Source organism: Nyctereutes procyonoides, unplaced genomic scaffold, assembly GCF_905146905.1.
Source record: "Nyctereutes procyonoides isolate TBG_1078 unplaced genomic scaffold, NYPRO_anot_genome, whole genome shotgun sequence".
In the NCBI taxonomy this organism is placed as follows: domain Eukaryota; kingdom Metazoa; phylum Chordata; class Mammalia; order Carnivora; family Canidae; genus Nyctereutes; species Nyctereutes procyonoides.
Genome location: NW_026575133.1, coordinates 9,879,918 through 9,895,422, shown reverse-complemented (window position 1 = coordinate 9,895,422; position 15,505 = coordinate 9,879,918). Strand labels below are relative to the sequence as shown.

Genomic DNA, 15,505 nt, shown 5'->3' with positions numbered 1-15,505 from the left:
CTCCAGCTTCTTCTAAGAAAGAGGATTTTCTTTGATTTGTTAAGATGTAGCATGTTTCTCTGTACACTCTATTGAATCAAATGAATCATCAGAATGACATAGACAATGATGTCCTTGGTTTCTGGGGAACTGAGTCTGCTTCTCTCCAAAGACAGCTTAGCTGTTCTCACTGAGAAAGGTGAAGGTCAGAGGTACTAGAGTAATGGAGTCTAAGTTTCACTTCACAAGTGGCTGGCAAGCTAGAGGGCAGGCATAGACCTTTAATTTATAAATGAGGAAGAAACCCTGTGGGTACCAGGGAAGAAGAATTCTTTCACTGGTCCAGGTACTACTTCCACATTGACATGTAGATAAATGTGCCCCAAATCAAATCTTCTGCAATGACCTCGTCTGGCTGCCTGCAATTTCCCCTATTGACACACTGGATTTATTTCTCATTCCTCTAAGTAAACAGTTAAACCTGTTGTGGAGTCCAGTGAGTCACATACCATCTTCTCTGCCACCACCGTCCAGGACTCAGAATTAGCCATTGCTAGGAAACCACAAATCCCAACTCAATCCTTTTACCCAGCCTCAACTCTTTTCACTGGCTGGATGTCATTAATTTGAGAGCAAATTATTAGAAACCTGGAAAACAGTTCTGAAATGCCTGCAGATTTATGATGAAGTCATTTCACAAAAGGTCACAGGCAACCCTGCTATAATTAAATCTTTCATTAATTTTTAAAATACACAATAACTTACAAATGCATCATAAATTAACCAGATGACCTTGAAGAAATTATTTAGAGCACTGCTTCTTCAGAAGCCACTATCTAGCAATTTCCTGAATTTTTATTTTATGACTGGGATTTGTCTATTTTACACTATTGTCTTTGATTGGGTTCCAGTAGCCTGTTTTTTTTTTTCAAATGATTTTGTATTAATTCACTCAGAGCACTAGTTAGCACTGGAAAGTGATGGTGGGTAGTTAAAACTCTCCCTTCCTTTAGGTCATAGCCTCGAAGGTTGAGTAACTGTGACCCACACAATCACCCAAATATACTTAAATGTAGCAGCTCTTTCATTATCTGGGAGATAATGTGTATATTTTGATAAATGATTTTCCTTTTCTCATTAAAAAATTAGAAAACTGGGGATCCTTGGGTGGCTCAGCGGTTTAGCACCTGCCTTTGGCCCAGGGAACGATCCTGGAGTCCCGGGATCGAGTCCCACGTCAGGCTCCCGGCATGGAGCCTGCTTCTCCCTCTGCCTGTGTCTCTGTCTCTGTCTCTCTCTCTCTATGTCTATCATGAATAAATAAATAAATCTTTAAAAAAATTAGAAAACTATAAAAATGTATAGATGAGAAAATAAAAGCCCCATTGGAGGTAATCACTCAATATTCTGTGAGGTTCCCTTCTATTCATTCCCAGTGTTGTTATTTCTCAGACTAGGATATAAGTGATCATCAGAAACCATAGTCAGGATTGGAATTGCAGGAAGTTAGAGGTTTATGGTAATCTCTCTCTCTGTCTCTGTCTCTCTGTCTGTCCCTCCCTCCTTCCCTCTCTCCCCACTATCATGTGTACCCACCACCACCACCACCATTAAAAGCTCATAATTGGATGATAGAAGAGATTCCATGAACTCTAGACCTGAAATAAAACTCACATAAAACTGTTCTTTCTTCCATAGGATGTGGAAGAGGCTTTAGAACATAAACTTCCCATCAGCAGAGCCCTTAACTATCCTGTATATGCCTCAGTCTAACTCCTGGAACTTTTAGAACAGTGTCTATCTTGTAGTGTGTATACAAGGCATCCTTTGAATAAAGAACTAATACATGTTTTTGTAATAGGGGCTTGATACATGTAGATCCCTGAGTCCTTTTCTAAAACTCTAGTTCTCTCTGGAAGGCCAAAGTCCCCCACACCTCCTCTTGCCTCCTGCTCCATTAGGCTTCTTCTCTGCTTCCATGGAAGATGCTCCTGAGAACCAATTTCAAATCAAAGCAGAAACAGTGGTATTGTGGGAAGGCCAGCCATCAGCAGGCCACAGTTGTCACTATCCAGAAATTCAGGCCACATCCCTGACTACTGGTGTGTGTCCATGCCACCTGTTTGTTTTCACATTAGGGTATAGATCGGCTTAGCACTAAAGGAGGTCAGCAGATGCTATGGAATTGTATGGAGTGAAAGTGAGACAGGAAGCAGACATTCATAGAAATAGGCAGGGGTCAGCAGCGAGGGATCCTGCAAGCAGGACCTGTATCAATGGCAGGATGCTCCGATCCATGAAATGGTGGACAGAGGCAGGGATTAGAAGGTTTGAAAATAAGTCCTAGAAGAGGCAGAGAGCAGAGGGGAGAGTAAGAAAGAAACCAAAAGGCATCAGAACTGACAAGGCATGGAAGAAATCTGAGTTTTTAGGATGAATTTAAAGAATCATTCTATGTCCAAACAACTGTAATTATGTTCTAAAAACTTAATAGATTCCTTCAATGGGTTTGAAAGTTTAAAGTCCCTAACAGTGGGTTAGATACTGTGGCCTGCTAACCTGTGAATAATTAGTCAGCATTTGGGGGTTGAAAGGGGAACCTCAGAGATGGAAACAAGAGGGAGAAGGTAGGTGTTGAAGACAGGAGGAAATACATGGGAATCAAAAGAGCTGGAAGAAAGGAAAAGGTATACCACCTGGTTTCCCCATGGCATTCTATTTCTCAGTCTCTGACTCTGCGTCAAATCCTGAAACAAGGGCAGCCTGGGTGGCTCAGCAGTTTAGCCCCTGCCTTCAGCCCAGGGCGTGATCCTGGAGACCTGGGATCGAGTCCCACATCGGGCTCCCTGCATGGAGCCTGCTTCTCCCTCTGCCTGTGTCTCTGCCTCTCTTTCTATGTGTGTGTGTCTCTCATGAATAAATAAATAAAATCTTTTTAAAAATTCTCTAAAATCCTGAAGCAAGAGATAAAAGGAATTTTAAAAAGCATAAAATTCATCCCTTGCCCTTAAATGTCTTCAGTTCAATTCAATGGTATGATTCACTCCCCATGCACCTGCTGAGCACTAATCATGCATAAGCTTCCATGATCAGGCTCTGAGAGAGGACCAATAAGACCCTATGAATCTCCCAGACTGAAAAAGACCTCACACTCCCATTCTGGAGATAACCAATATATACAACACTCAGCAAACAGTGCAAAAATCAAGACAATGGTAATTCTCCATGACCCAGCAATCCCATTTGTAGGTATGTAGCTCTGAGAATTCTATGGACATACTGGGAGGCATATGCAGAGAGAGAATAGTACTGTTTAAAATAGTACAACACTAGAAACAATCGAAATGTCCATTGATAGGAGAATGGAGAAATAAACTGCATATTCCTATCATGAGAGAATGCCATAGAGCATTAAAAGTGTCTGGACCAGATGGATATGCCCCAAGATAGGTAATGCTGAGTGACAGACCCATGTAGGAGAATGGTAACAGTTAGATAACTTACATACTTTAAAAACACATAAAACAATACTACATATATTTCTGCGGATAATTAAATACATACCAAATGTGTCAACACACTCACTAGAAGGATATGCATCTAATTCATGGGCATTCACTGATCTGTGGAGGGAGTAAGGGAAAAGGATCTGAAAAGGGGACACTCATGAAAAGACCACCTATTCTGGGAGTCCCCATATCGTAATTAAAAAAAAAAAAAGTCTGAAGCCATAGCCATAATGTGTTAGTATTTATTAATTCCTGATTGGTACACTGGTGCTGATAAGATTATTCTTTGTACTTATATTTATTCCATTTTTGAAACTTTTGAAAAGAACTGCAAGAAACAATATAGGTATGAAATCATGAATAGAGAATCTATCCTGCAAACCACAAATTGAAAATCTTACAGAAGCCAGAGGGCAGCTTAAATGGACCATGAGAGAGGTGAAGCACTGCAGCAGACACATGCATATCAGGTGAGAGGTGGGGCACCACACAGCATACCCAGTCCAAAGCAGGTAGCTGCCATGCAACTCTAGAAAATTGTTAGGCTGTGGGCATTTGGGTTCAATGTGCCAGATGTTTCCAACTTTGCAAATTTTGGCTCCATTAAGAAAAGCACAGACCAAACTAAATACACCTGGTGAGTCAAACTCTGCAGCTGAAGAAAGAAATTCAGTGAAAGAGAATGAGTAAGAGCTGAAGGAACTGAGGAGGGCTTCAGGAAAGAGGTGACCTGCCTATGAGGTTAGGATAAGAAATGAGGATACTTCCAAATGATATCAAATGATCGGCCTGTTCAATATTTCAGAAAGGGGTGTCCTGGGAGATGTAGTTTGTGAGTGGGAGAAGTTTATGGAAAGTGGGTCAAAAATTCAAATTATATTTGTAACAAGCCACATACGTTAAGCTCCATGTGCCCTCTCACTCAGAGACAACAAATCACAACCTGTGGGACAAGTCTGGCCTGCTATCCATTCTAGAAGGCCTACAGCTAACAATGGTTTTTACATTATAAGTGGTTGTGGAGGAAAGGGAAATGAAGAATGGTATTTTGTGACATGCAAAGATTTCATGCAATTCAAATTTCAGTTTCCATTGCTAAAGTTTTATTGGGACACACTGATGACCATTCATTTGCATATTGTGAATGGCTATGGCTCCTTTGACCCTAGATTGGGAATCAAGTAGTTGCATCAAAGATTTTGTGGCCAGCAAAGTCTAAAATCTTTAGGGAAAATCTTTGTTGATCCCTGTCTAGGTGGCCAAATTCTTCCCTGCAGGTGACCCATTTCTCATTCATTATACTACAGAGACTACGAATATCGCTAATGTCCCTCTGTGGAGACTATTTCACTTAATTCTCAACATCCATGACAAGAAAGCCAAACTCAGAGGGAGAGCAGGTAAGGTTTCTAAGGTCACATGGGTCATAAGTGGTACCCTTAGCGCTAGCCTTGGAGCGTAGAGCCCCAAAATCCATGGCTCTTGACCATCATTCCTTCCCACACAGCAGTTTGTTGGTCAAAAGAAATCTTTTCCTTCCAGGCTGTTGCCAGCCTCCCATACATCCTAGTGACATCCAAAAGCTCCTATACAAGCACACATTCTGCCTCCGTATTCCCTGGTACAAACAGCAGTGTGCTTCTGGGATGATGGAAGTCGGCTGACAATGTGGAGGATATGAACCCAGCAGCCAGCCTGAGATGCAATGTCTTCAGAGTTCCACTGGATTTACCGATTACTCGAATGACTTACTTTGGGCAAAGTAAAATCAGGCTCCTCCAGCAAACAGAGAATTGAAAAACAGATCAATGGAAGCAGCGCTGGTTCATTTCCAGCGACTTTATCGAATGCAGTTACCGAAGGCTAAACAATGCATTTATGCTCAGGGTTGGGCCTCTGCGTTGCGCTAAGGCTATATTTAAGGGCATGTTCCCTGCTAAGCATGTGGTCACAGTCTCTTAAGTGGAAAGAAGATCTTCATTTTTTTTTAACCTCTGCATCTTCAGGTTTTGCATAATTTTCTAGGCAAAATGTTATCTCTCCCCCTTCACTGTGGCTATTAGTTCTGGTGGTGGAACAATGGATCAGAGATTTATGCCAATTAGAAATGGATTTATACAGGGAGTCAGTGAGGCAATTGGCCCTAGACAATTTGCTATAAGCATTTCTAGCTTTCCTACTACTCATTCTCCTCTCTGCAGGCCAGGCACAGTCTATTCCATGTTTGCTCATAATGCTCCCTCTCCTTCTCTGCAGAGCCACAAAGCTGTTTCTAACTATTCTATCTTTAATTCCTTCTTTGATATCCAATGGCAACTACAATTTGCCCTGTACCTTCCGATTTCATTGTGGTCCAGTTCTAGCACATGTTCGGCATCTTTTCAAATAGGTTGTGTTTGAGTGGGTCTACTGTGACCTGATGTCTAGAGCACAGTGGCCACCCATCAATACTTAGTGAATAACTAGCATGCCACCACTTTTCCCCCACACATCATGGTCCTTTACTGAACAAACCTTGGAAAACTCTAGTATCTTTCCTCCAATTTCAGCTCTGAGCCTGATACTTGAAATTCACATTCTTTGCACTCAATTTGCCTCTTACTGAATGTGTGAGATGAGCACTGAATTTCTCTGAGCCTCAATGTCCACATCTGCCCAGTGGTGACAATCTAAAGTACCTGGCATGGTCCTTGGGAGGAATCCATGAAATCAAATTTGAGAAATCCTCAGATACCTGGCACAAAAGAAGGTGTTAAACAGACACGGGTTGGTAAAAAGATACTTCTTCTGGCAAGAAATGTCCACTTCCTTCCAGGGAGGCAGGTATTGCCTCTTGGTGTCATTGTTTTTCTGTTGTTTTTTTTTTGTTTTCCCTGAGAGGCTGCCGGGTTCTCCCTGGCTCCTATAAAAGATCAGCTAATTCACAGCCAATTGGTTCAAATAGTTCACATCAAGAAAGAATTTCAAATGTAGCTTTGAGGATGCAGGAAAGCAGTTTTTTTATTTTTCCATCTGATTCCATATCTGAGCCATACAAAAAAAAAAAAAAAAGAGCTTTCCTTAAAGTGTAATTTGGGGCCAAATAATACACCAAAGAGGCCCAAGTGCTCCAGCAGCACAGGCATCTCATCAGCTAGAAAGCCACTGCCTGAGATGGCAATAGGCCCTCTGGCTTGTCAATCATCCAGCCCTATTCTCAGCCTTAAGTAATAAGAATGGTCACATTTCACAACGAATTAGGCTAGACTAGATGGTTCCTGTCAAGGTTACCAGGGAGATGTTGAAATAATAACATTTGAAAAGACAGTGGAAAAAAGAGCAATAAAAGTAAGCAAATCTCGTGCCTGCAACCTGGGGACTGTCTTTCTCACATAAATTCCCCTATCAAGCTAGTGTTGGAAGGTACCATGCTGCCCAAGCACTGGCCTCCAGGAGAGGTAGAAGCTGTCAGAGTCTTCTGAAAGGTGGAGGAAATCAGGGATCACTCCCAGGAAGGGCCTCATTCTCCAGCTGCCTCTTTGTGCCCATGCATCATTCCACCCCTTGCATCATCATCTTCCACAGGACACCTCTGCATGCAGAAGGCTCCAACTCCTACCTAACCCCCAGGTCCCCATAACTTGCAACTACAGGATTCTGATCATAGCACTTCAAAATCTAGGGAAGTCACTACAATCACAATCACTTACCACTGGGAAAGATCACTGAGGATCATAAAATGGACTTGTTAATTCATTCACTTACTCATTTAATCATTTAATACATGTATACCATTAAATCCTTAGTTCAAGCACAAAACTGATAAACATATGACACCCATTAGCAGGATACACAAAGATCCTCCCTCATAGAATTTAAAAGCCATTCATGTGTTGCACGCATGTGTCTATCTGCCTGTTTTAAGAGCAGATAAAGGTGGAGGAGGAAATTACAAAAAAAAAAAATTACCATTTTCATTAATATTTATTGTTTCAAGCATTTGAAGGAAAACTACATAGGGCTAAGACAGCGTATGGCAAGGAGTCCCCAAAGTGATCAGATGGGCCAAAGAAGGTGTGCTAGAAGAGCTGATTCTTAAGCTGAGACCTGAAAGATACCTAGAAGTTTGGCTGTTTAAGCGTGGAGTACAAGTAAATTTTAGGTAGATACACAGACAAAAACCTCAGGGCAGTAAGGCACTAATGGATCAGAGAAAGGTGGTCATAATATGGGGGCCAGAAGTGAGGTCCCAGGCATGTGGTCAGTGTAGATATTTATAGGCCATTCAATGAGTTTGGATTTTATTCTACAGGCAATGGACAGCCTTCCATGAGTTTTGAGAAGAGGAGTGGCATTACTATATTTTCAATTCCAAGAGCATCACTTCAAATAAGGTCAGATTCCTACACATAACCTAAGAACCCTCACAGTACCAATCCCTTGACACCCAGTCATATGCTCTTATGTGGCTCTTTCTTTTTTTGTGTTCTTTGTCTTGAATCAGTCATTCTTTCAACAAATAATTACTGACTTCTCACAATGTGGCAATTCTCCTTTCAAGAGGAGTACTGATGTCACAGTACTCAACAAAATGATTAAATTTTGTACTTTCTTTGAACTGATGTTCTATTACCTGTTACCTGGCTTTCCACTGGTGACCTTCTATTGAAATTTCAAGACCAACTCAATTGTCACTTTTTGTGTGTGTGAAGCCTTTACTCCCTTTTACTCATATCCTGGTTATACCCCTTGGGTTCTTTGATGATTGGTGTATCTCTCTCCTCCAACACATTGGCCTGAGTGTTCCTTGAAAGTAAAAAGAATTGCATTTACCTCTTTAATTCCCTCTGAGAGAATATGAAACATATTTGAAGCTTATTACACAATTTCAATAATTAACTGTGTATTATTCAAAACTTTCCAGGGAAACAGAACCAATAAGATGAATAGGTTGACCCTTGAATAATGCAGGGGTAAGGAGCAACAAGCTTCTGCACAGTTAAAAATATGTATATTGCCTTTGACTCCCCCAAAACTTAACTATTAATAGTCTACTGTTGACTGGAAGCTTTATTGATAACAAAGTCAATTAACATACATTGTGTGTATGCATTATACACTGTATTCTTACAATAAAGCCAGCTAGAGAAAAGGCAATCATAAGAAAGAGAAAATACATTTATAGTGCTGTACTGGATTTATTGAAAAAAATCCACATATAAGTGGACTTGTGGGAATCCCTGGGTGGCTCAGTGGTTTCGCGCCTGCCTTTGGCCCAGGGCACAATCCTGGAGTCCCGGGATCGAGTCCCACGTCGGGCTCCCAGCATGGAGCCTGCTTCTCCCTCTGCCTGTGTCTCTGCCTCTCTCTCTCTCTATGTCTATCATAAATAAATAAAAATAAATCTTTTAAAAAAAAGTGGACTTGTGAATTTCAGACTTGTGTTATTCAAAGGTCAACTGTATATGTGTGTCTGTGTGTGTATACAGAAATATACAGAAACAGACAGAGAGAAGAATTTGAGATAAGCAATTGGCTTACACAATTATGGAGGCAGACAAGTCTCAGGATCTGTAGGGTGAGTCAGCAAGCTGGAGACCCAGGAATGCTGATAGAGTAGTTCTAGTCTTGAAACTCAAGAAGAGTAGATTTTTTAGTTGGAGTTAAACACCAGAAAAAAACCATGTCCCAGTTCAAAGGCAGCCAGGCAGGAGGAATTCTCCCTTGTTCAAGGAAAGGTCAACCTTTTTGTTCTATTAATATTTGTAACTGATTGAGTAAGCCTCAAAAATATTAGGGAGGGCAATCTGCTTTGTATTCACTGATTGAAATATTAGTCTTTTCCAAAAACACCTTCACAGAAACATGTGAAATAATATTTGACCAAATATATAGGTACCCTGTGGCCCAGTCAAGCTGATATATGAAATTAATTACCCTAAACTGATAAATATTTAAAACCTCCAAATGAAGGTAACAAGCTAAACCAATAAAACCTTAGTGAGAATGAGATAGCCTTTCTTCCTTATTGACCACTGCTGAAATACAGAGCTAGGGTTAACCATGAGAAGAAAATTACAGAATTTAAACAGCCCAAATCAGGAGTAATATTTGGTTAAATGGCAAGAGGAAGCATGTCTATTCTCAAATGGCCCCCAGACCCCTAACCATTACTTATAGAATATGTAAAGTTTTTGAACCCCTGCTTCAATCCATGTCATTGTCATTCCACAAGGGAAAGCACTGGTTAGCCCTGTTGGATCACCTGGTTTTAAAGTCGTTTTCAAATCTAAGGCAAAAAATTAAAAACAAACAAACAAACAAACAAACAAACAAACAAATAGACAAATAAATAAATACACACACACACACACACACACACAAATCTAAGGCAGAGACGGAAATTGCCTCTTGGCAATCCTTCCTGGGCTCACACCAGTGGCTGCCTGAAGAGCTCTGACAACATCTGGATCATTTTTATACTAGAGAAACTCTGAGTTTAATAGAAAGTTAAAAACAGGCAGCCTGAATTGCTTACACTTGGTTGGACAACCACTTCCAAACTCATCTTAGTTTCATTAAAGGACAAATACCTGTCTGTCCCAAATCCCATGTAAGACTATTATGCTCTACCCTCATTCCTTTTCTACTTAGCAGCATTTAAAATATCTTGATAAAAAAGGTAGGAGAGGGCAGAAGCTTTGTCTGTTCTTGTGCAGTCTTACTGGGGAGGAAAGGAAAATAGGAATGCTATCTCGTCTTTTCAGTAAATGGTTTGGCCCTGAGGTCAATCTCCTCATATCCATGTGACCAGCTAAACTCCATGAAGCTGAGAAAAAAATTATTACCATTTAAGATTAGATGAAGACAGAATTTAAACTGTAGGCTTAGACTTGCTAGGGAATGCCCAATCATGCAGAGATTGGTGTACATGTGATATTGTTCAAAGTAATGACCAAGAGAAGCATGTGATGAGTCCAAAGAGGCCCCATACAAGAAAATGCAGGATAAATGACATTATGGGATGATGAGAAAGCTAAAGAGAGGGATCAGTATGTGTCTTTCATACAAAAGCAGGAAACACCTGACTTTAGGATCATAGACATCTTCACTGACCAAGATTCTAGGACCATGTCAGATTTGACTGTGATGAGCAGCCACATCTAGTTTAATAAATTCAAGCAAACTATACAACCTTCTTGAATGTGTGTACGTTTGCCTTATGGAATTTAGAATTCAATATTTTAACTCCTTGATGGCCATATCAGAGGAAGTCCTAGAAAAGAGGAAGATTTTCTTTTTATAGCTGGTAACTAAGTAAAGGATAGGAAATAATTTGGAAAAATTAGCTCATGTCAGAGATCCTCATGAAAAAAAGATGGTGGTATTCCCAGGATTCCATATGCTTCCCAGAATTCATAAGAAAGCATTTTAACTCTTGGCAGAATATTCTGGGTAAAATGACACAGTCATTTGTACATCACATTAATTTAATATACAAGCACGCAAAATATGGAGATAGGAATTTCTGATTTGTCATCTAGAACTGCTGTGTCATCTACCACATAGGTACCACCAATTTTTTAAACTTTTATTATTGTTATTATTTTATAGTAGAACTTTATAAACATCTTTCCAGGACCCTAAATCCTTGGGATTTCTCTCTCACTGTATCTCTCTTACCTATCTCTCTGTGTATATACATATATGTATATAAGTGTGTGCATCTGTATACACATACACTTGCATATACATATATACCTATATATTTACCAAGTCGTTTGTATTTTAGAAATAATATTTATGCTATACTTCCTTTAAGTATCCAGAACTTATATTACACATTATATCTATTTATCCACCAAATGATGAAGCTTTAGAGTTTAGGTATCAATAATAATATACTGTATCTTAAATACTGTCTATGCTTGTACAGCTACACTTGCATACAATATTGTTAACTCTTAATAAAGTGACTTCTCAGCTTAACAATAAGAGCCCATCTGTTTAGGAACTTTAATAAGAAATTTCGTTGGTGAGACAATTCTGTGTAGGGTGTACTTTAAGAAAATGGTAAGAAATTACTGGACAAAACTCAAATTATAGACTTATATCCTATCCTGAGCAACAAATTCTACAGGAAATCCTTGCTCACATTTTACAATAGAACTGCCCAGAGAAGTTTTACCATAACATAGGTTCACAGTTACAGACATCAGTTATTAACACAATATACCCCTTGGGAGGATCATAGCAGCTCTTCATAGGGTTTGATATCATATGTTTCTACTTTCAACTACAGAGCTCTGGGATTTAACCCAGCACCTGAAACATAGCAGATGCTCAAAAATGATGGTTCAGTCTTTAAAAGACAAGTTCACCATCCTTGGAGTTAAGAGAAAACATTTCCCTGGCAATTTAGAAGATTCAGAGAGAATTAAAGAAGAGAATTTAAAATCACTCTTTGTTGCACTGTCCTAAATGTTTTAAAGGCATTCTTGTGGAACCACTCAGATTTTCTATTATAAATCTTTTTTTAAATAATGAGGACACTGTGAATCCAAGACTTTTTCTGTACACAAGTCGTGTAGACATGAGACCCTTGCAGTGCTTCTACTAAATTTCTAAAAAGGTGAAGATTTTTAGCATTTCAAAATTTTGAAAAGAAGCATAAGGAATGATTCAATCTTAGAAATGAAGAAATGAAGATCCAACATGGCTAACTACCAGACAGGTAATCCATAGCTACTGGATTGTACAGAATCTTAACTCAGGTACCCTAAAACTGGGATCAGATTTTTGTCCATTTGTTTTGTTTTCTCTGATTAGTGCATCATTTTTTCATCACAGTTGAGTTTTTTCTGTCACTCTGAAATCCCAGAGGACTAGCCAGTCAACACTTTAGATGTGAGAATGGAAGTAGAGGGGTGGGACTGTACAAAGTAGTCAAGTTGGGGGCCAGATTATAACATTTGAACAAAATTGTGTAGATGCAGTTATAACAGATTTTTTTTAACTGATACTCTGGGAAAGAGATAAAGCACAGAACTAGCCATTTGCCCTGTTTCTGCCTCCTCCTTAAAGCCCATAAGTCTCATACTGGAAAAGAATGATTCAAACTATAAAGACGTTCTTGAACACAAAGTTTCAAAGAACAGCAGTGTTTCTTAGAGGAAGAAGACCACTCTTTTCCCCAAAACCAGCAGAGAATCATCCTGTGAGCCCTTCTGTGCCAACTCCACGACACAGCAGATTCCCTTAATCTTGCCCTTTAGACTCCTTTTATTCCACTCAGTGAAGATTAAGGTGTACAATGTTCTAGTCATTTCAAAGTGAGGGAGGCGAGGGAGGTATTGGCTGGTGGAGGGTTACCGTAACTATCCTCCCACATCCCCCTACATATCCATATGCACACAAACGCAGAGGTCATCAAGTTTTTAGAGATTAAAATTAGATAGACTTTGAAAATAGTACCAATTTATCAATATTTTCTTTAAAATTCAGAAAGTACTTGGGATCTTTTTACAACTTTAAGACCATCTATTCTCGGGGTAAAGGAATGTAGGAAAATGTTCACAGTAAATTAATCTGAAGTAGAATGACAACTTTGGGTATGTGGTGTGTGTGTGTGTGTGTGTGTGTGTGACAGACTCCAGGAGTTTCCCTTAAAATATTCTCTTATTTCAGTATGTTGGCTATTTTATTTGCCGTCCCTGTCCCTCACCTTCTGCGGGACTGTCCTGGAAAGAAAGAAGAGATGTCTAAAGACTGTAGCTTTGTTTCCTTGGATAAGTGGAAATTTGTTAGAATATCTTAAATACTGTTAGAAATCTTAACTGGTTAATTAGGAGCCTTGCTTCTCAGATGCTGTCAGTAGCCTTCTGAATCAGTGGGTACAACACATATTTCCATTTTACAGATGAGGAAACTAGGCACCAGACTAGAATGCTTTGGTATAGGGTTCCCCAGGAAAATCTGTGGCCTCAGTGGAGCTAGAACCCAGGTGTCGGGCTCCTATGGGCCACAGCAAAAGAAGTACTCACGTCATGATTTGGGTCTCCACTCCTGCCTCCACCAGAGCCCCGTCAACAAAGAGAGGAACCGAAGTGAAGCCATACTTGTCCCAGGAGTGGCCCTCGTCAAAACTCACCCTGGGTTGGGAACAAGTACACAGAAGAGATAGCTGAAAATCATACCACACTCCTTCACAACCATTTTTCAGGTTATTAAATTCTCCTCTGTATCTCACTTTCTGGCAGTTTGAATTATCAATAGGTATTCATCTTCAACATCTCCCCATATTATTATGAGATTTGATCAAAATTGCATTTCCTGGCCCAGGCAGAGACAGTACCAGAGATAGAGAAATATTTCAACATACTAGGATCAAAAAACAACAACAAGAAGAAAAAACAACCCAAGCAGGAGGGCTTAGTTGGTGGAGTATCACATTTCAAGTACTCAGAATGTACCCTAAGGTTCAATTTACAGCACAATCAATTTGGTCCTTGGAGTTTCTGACACAGATAAATTGAGTAGTGTGGGGTGTACTCTAGGGGAGGGGAGGTGTATTGTATGTCTTTCGTATCAAACTTAAAAAAAAAAAGCCATTTCCCATTTGTTCAGAATGAATGTTAGGCTCATTTTCCCTTCCCAGTGCTACATTCAGGAGCTTTTAGAGGTGGCTGCTGAGTGTCTAAGATGTTTTGGGCAATACTGTGCCATCTTTCATCCAGTGGTAAGAGAAAGGTCTAGCCCTTTTTAGTTATAGAACCTAAAACTCTTTCAAGGGAAGGTTACTAGTAGAGGAGACTGGGGTAATTTTGAGTACTTGCTTCTTTCCTTTTCTTGATATTATCAAGTACCTGGTCTTCCACCTTCCCCAACGCAGCTGTATTTGCTTCATTCCCTGTGATCCTTCTTGGGTAGATTCATTCTTAATTCTTATTTGACTCCATAACTCAGGATTCTCTGAGTTCAACTGTAGTAACTCTGTAGGCTTCTCCACTTAGAGTGAGTGCCGAGTGATAACTTCTTAATGGACCTTAAATCCACCAATTCAAAACTATAATCTTGGGAGTTCATGGGTCATATAGGTCTGGTTCATTCAATGATTCCTTAACACCACCCACACATCTTTATTATAATACTTCTTACCTGATGTTTTATATGTATTTTAATAAATCTATGTCTAATTTTTCCATGGAATTGTGAGCTTTTTGAGGTCAAGGACCATACAATTCATTTTTGCATTCCTAGTATCTAGCAGAAAAATGGTCACCTGGTTAGCACTATATAACTATTAAATGAATAAATTAATGAAATAAATAAAGAATGATTTACCACACTCTTCCAATCCATCGATTTTTTTCAAGCATGATTTACGCTGGCATCCATGAACTGGATGCAGAGTCTCTCTGCCCATTACCAGTCAACCTACTCAGCCCGTTCCCAATATATTTACTTCTTTGTCTCTCTCACCCTCTCTGTTTCTTTCCATTTCTGTCTTATCCTTTTTAACATTTTTTAAATTTTTGCTATACCTAAGTCTATATTCACAAAAAAAATGAAAAGCAGACAGTCTGATGTTAAGTTTTTATGATTTCACAAGTTATCAGTGTCTGTCTTGATTTCTTTAAAACGACTTTTTTTGAGTTATTTTTGACAAGTAAATATTGTGTATATTTAGTGTACACCTTAGTATTTTGATAACATGTATACATTGTGAAAAGATCACCACAATAAAGCTGGTCTTGATCAACAGGAGTGGCAGGCAGAAAGGAGAAATGAGGACATGTTGGTTGAAGGATTCAAAGTTTCAGTTATGCAAGAGGAATGAGTTCTGGGGATCTAATGTACAGCATGAGGATGACTGTAAACAATACTGTCTTGATTAATAATACCAATTTAAGAACTTGGTAATTTCAGACTTTTTTTTAAGAGGCTAAAGGTTACATAAGCATCAAGCTGACCCAGAAAAAGCTGGGCAGAACTGAACTGCATTTCTTGAAAATGAGTTTCTTGCTTCAAAAGGAAAA

At 39.4% G+C, this 15,505-nt stretch overlaps 1 protein-coding gene across 1 annotated transcript in view; it reads right to left on the bottom strand.

The window, feature by feature from the left end:
• The window catches only part of SORCS3 (sortilin related VPS10 domain containing receptor 3), a 584,039-nt gene that overhangs the window by 58,361 nt on the left and 510,173 nt on the right, over nucleotides 1–15,505 (bottom strand). The window contains exon 14 of the mRNA XM_055299867.1: nucleotides 13,511–13,618. Within this exon, the coding sequence (XP_055155842.1) occupies nucleotides 13,511–13,618 (108 nt within the window). The remainder of the gene's footprint in view (nucleotides 1–13,510; nucleotides 13,619–15,505) is intronic.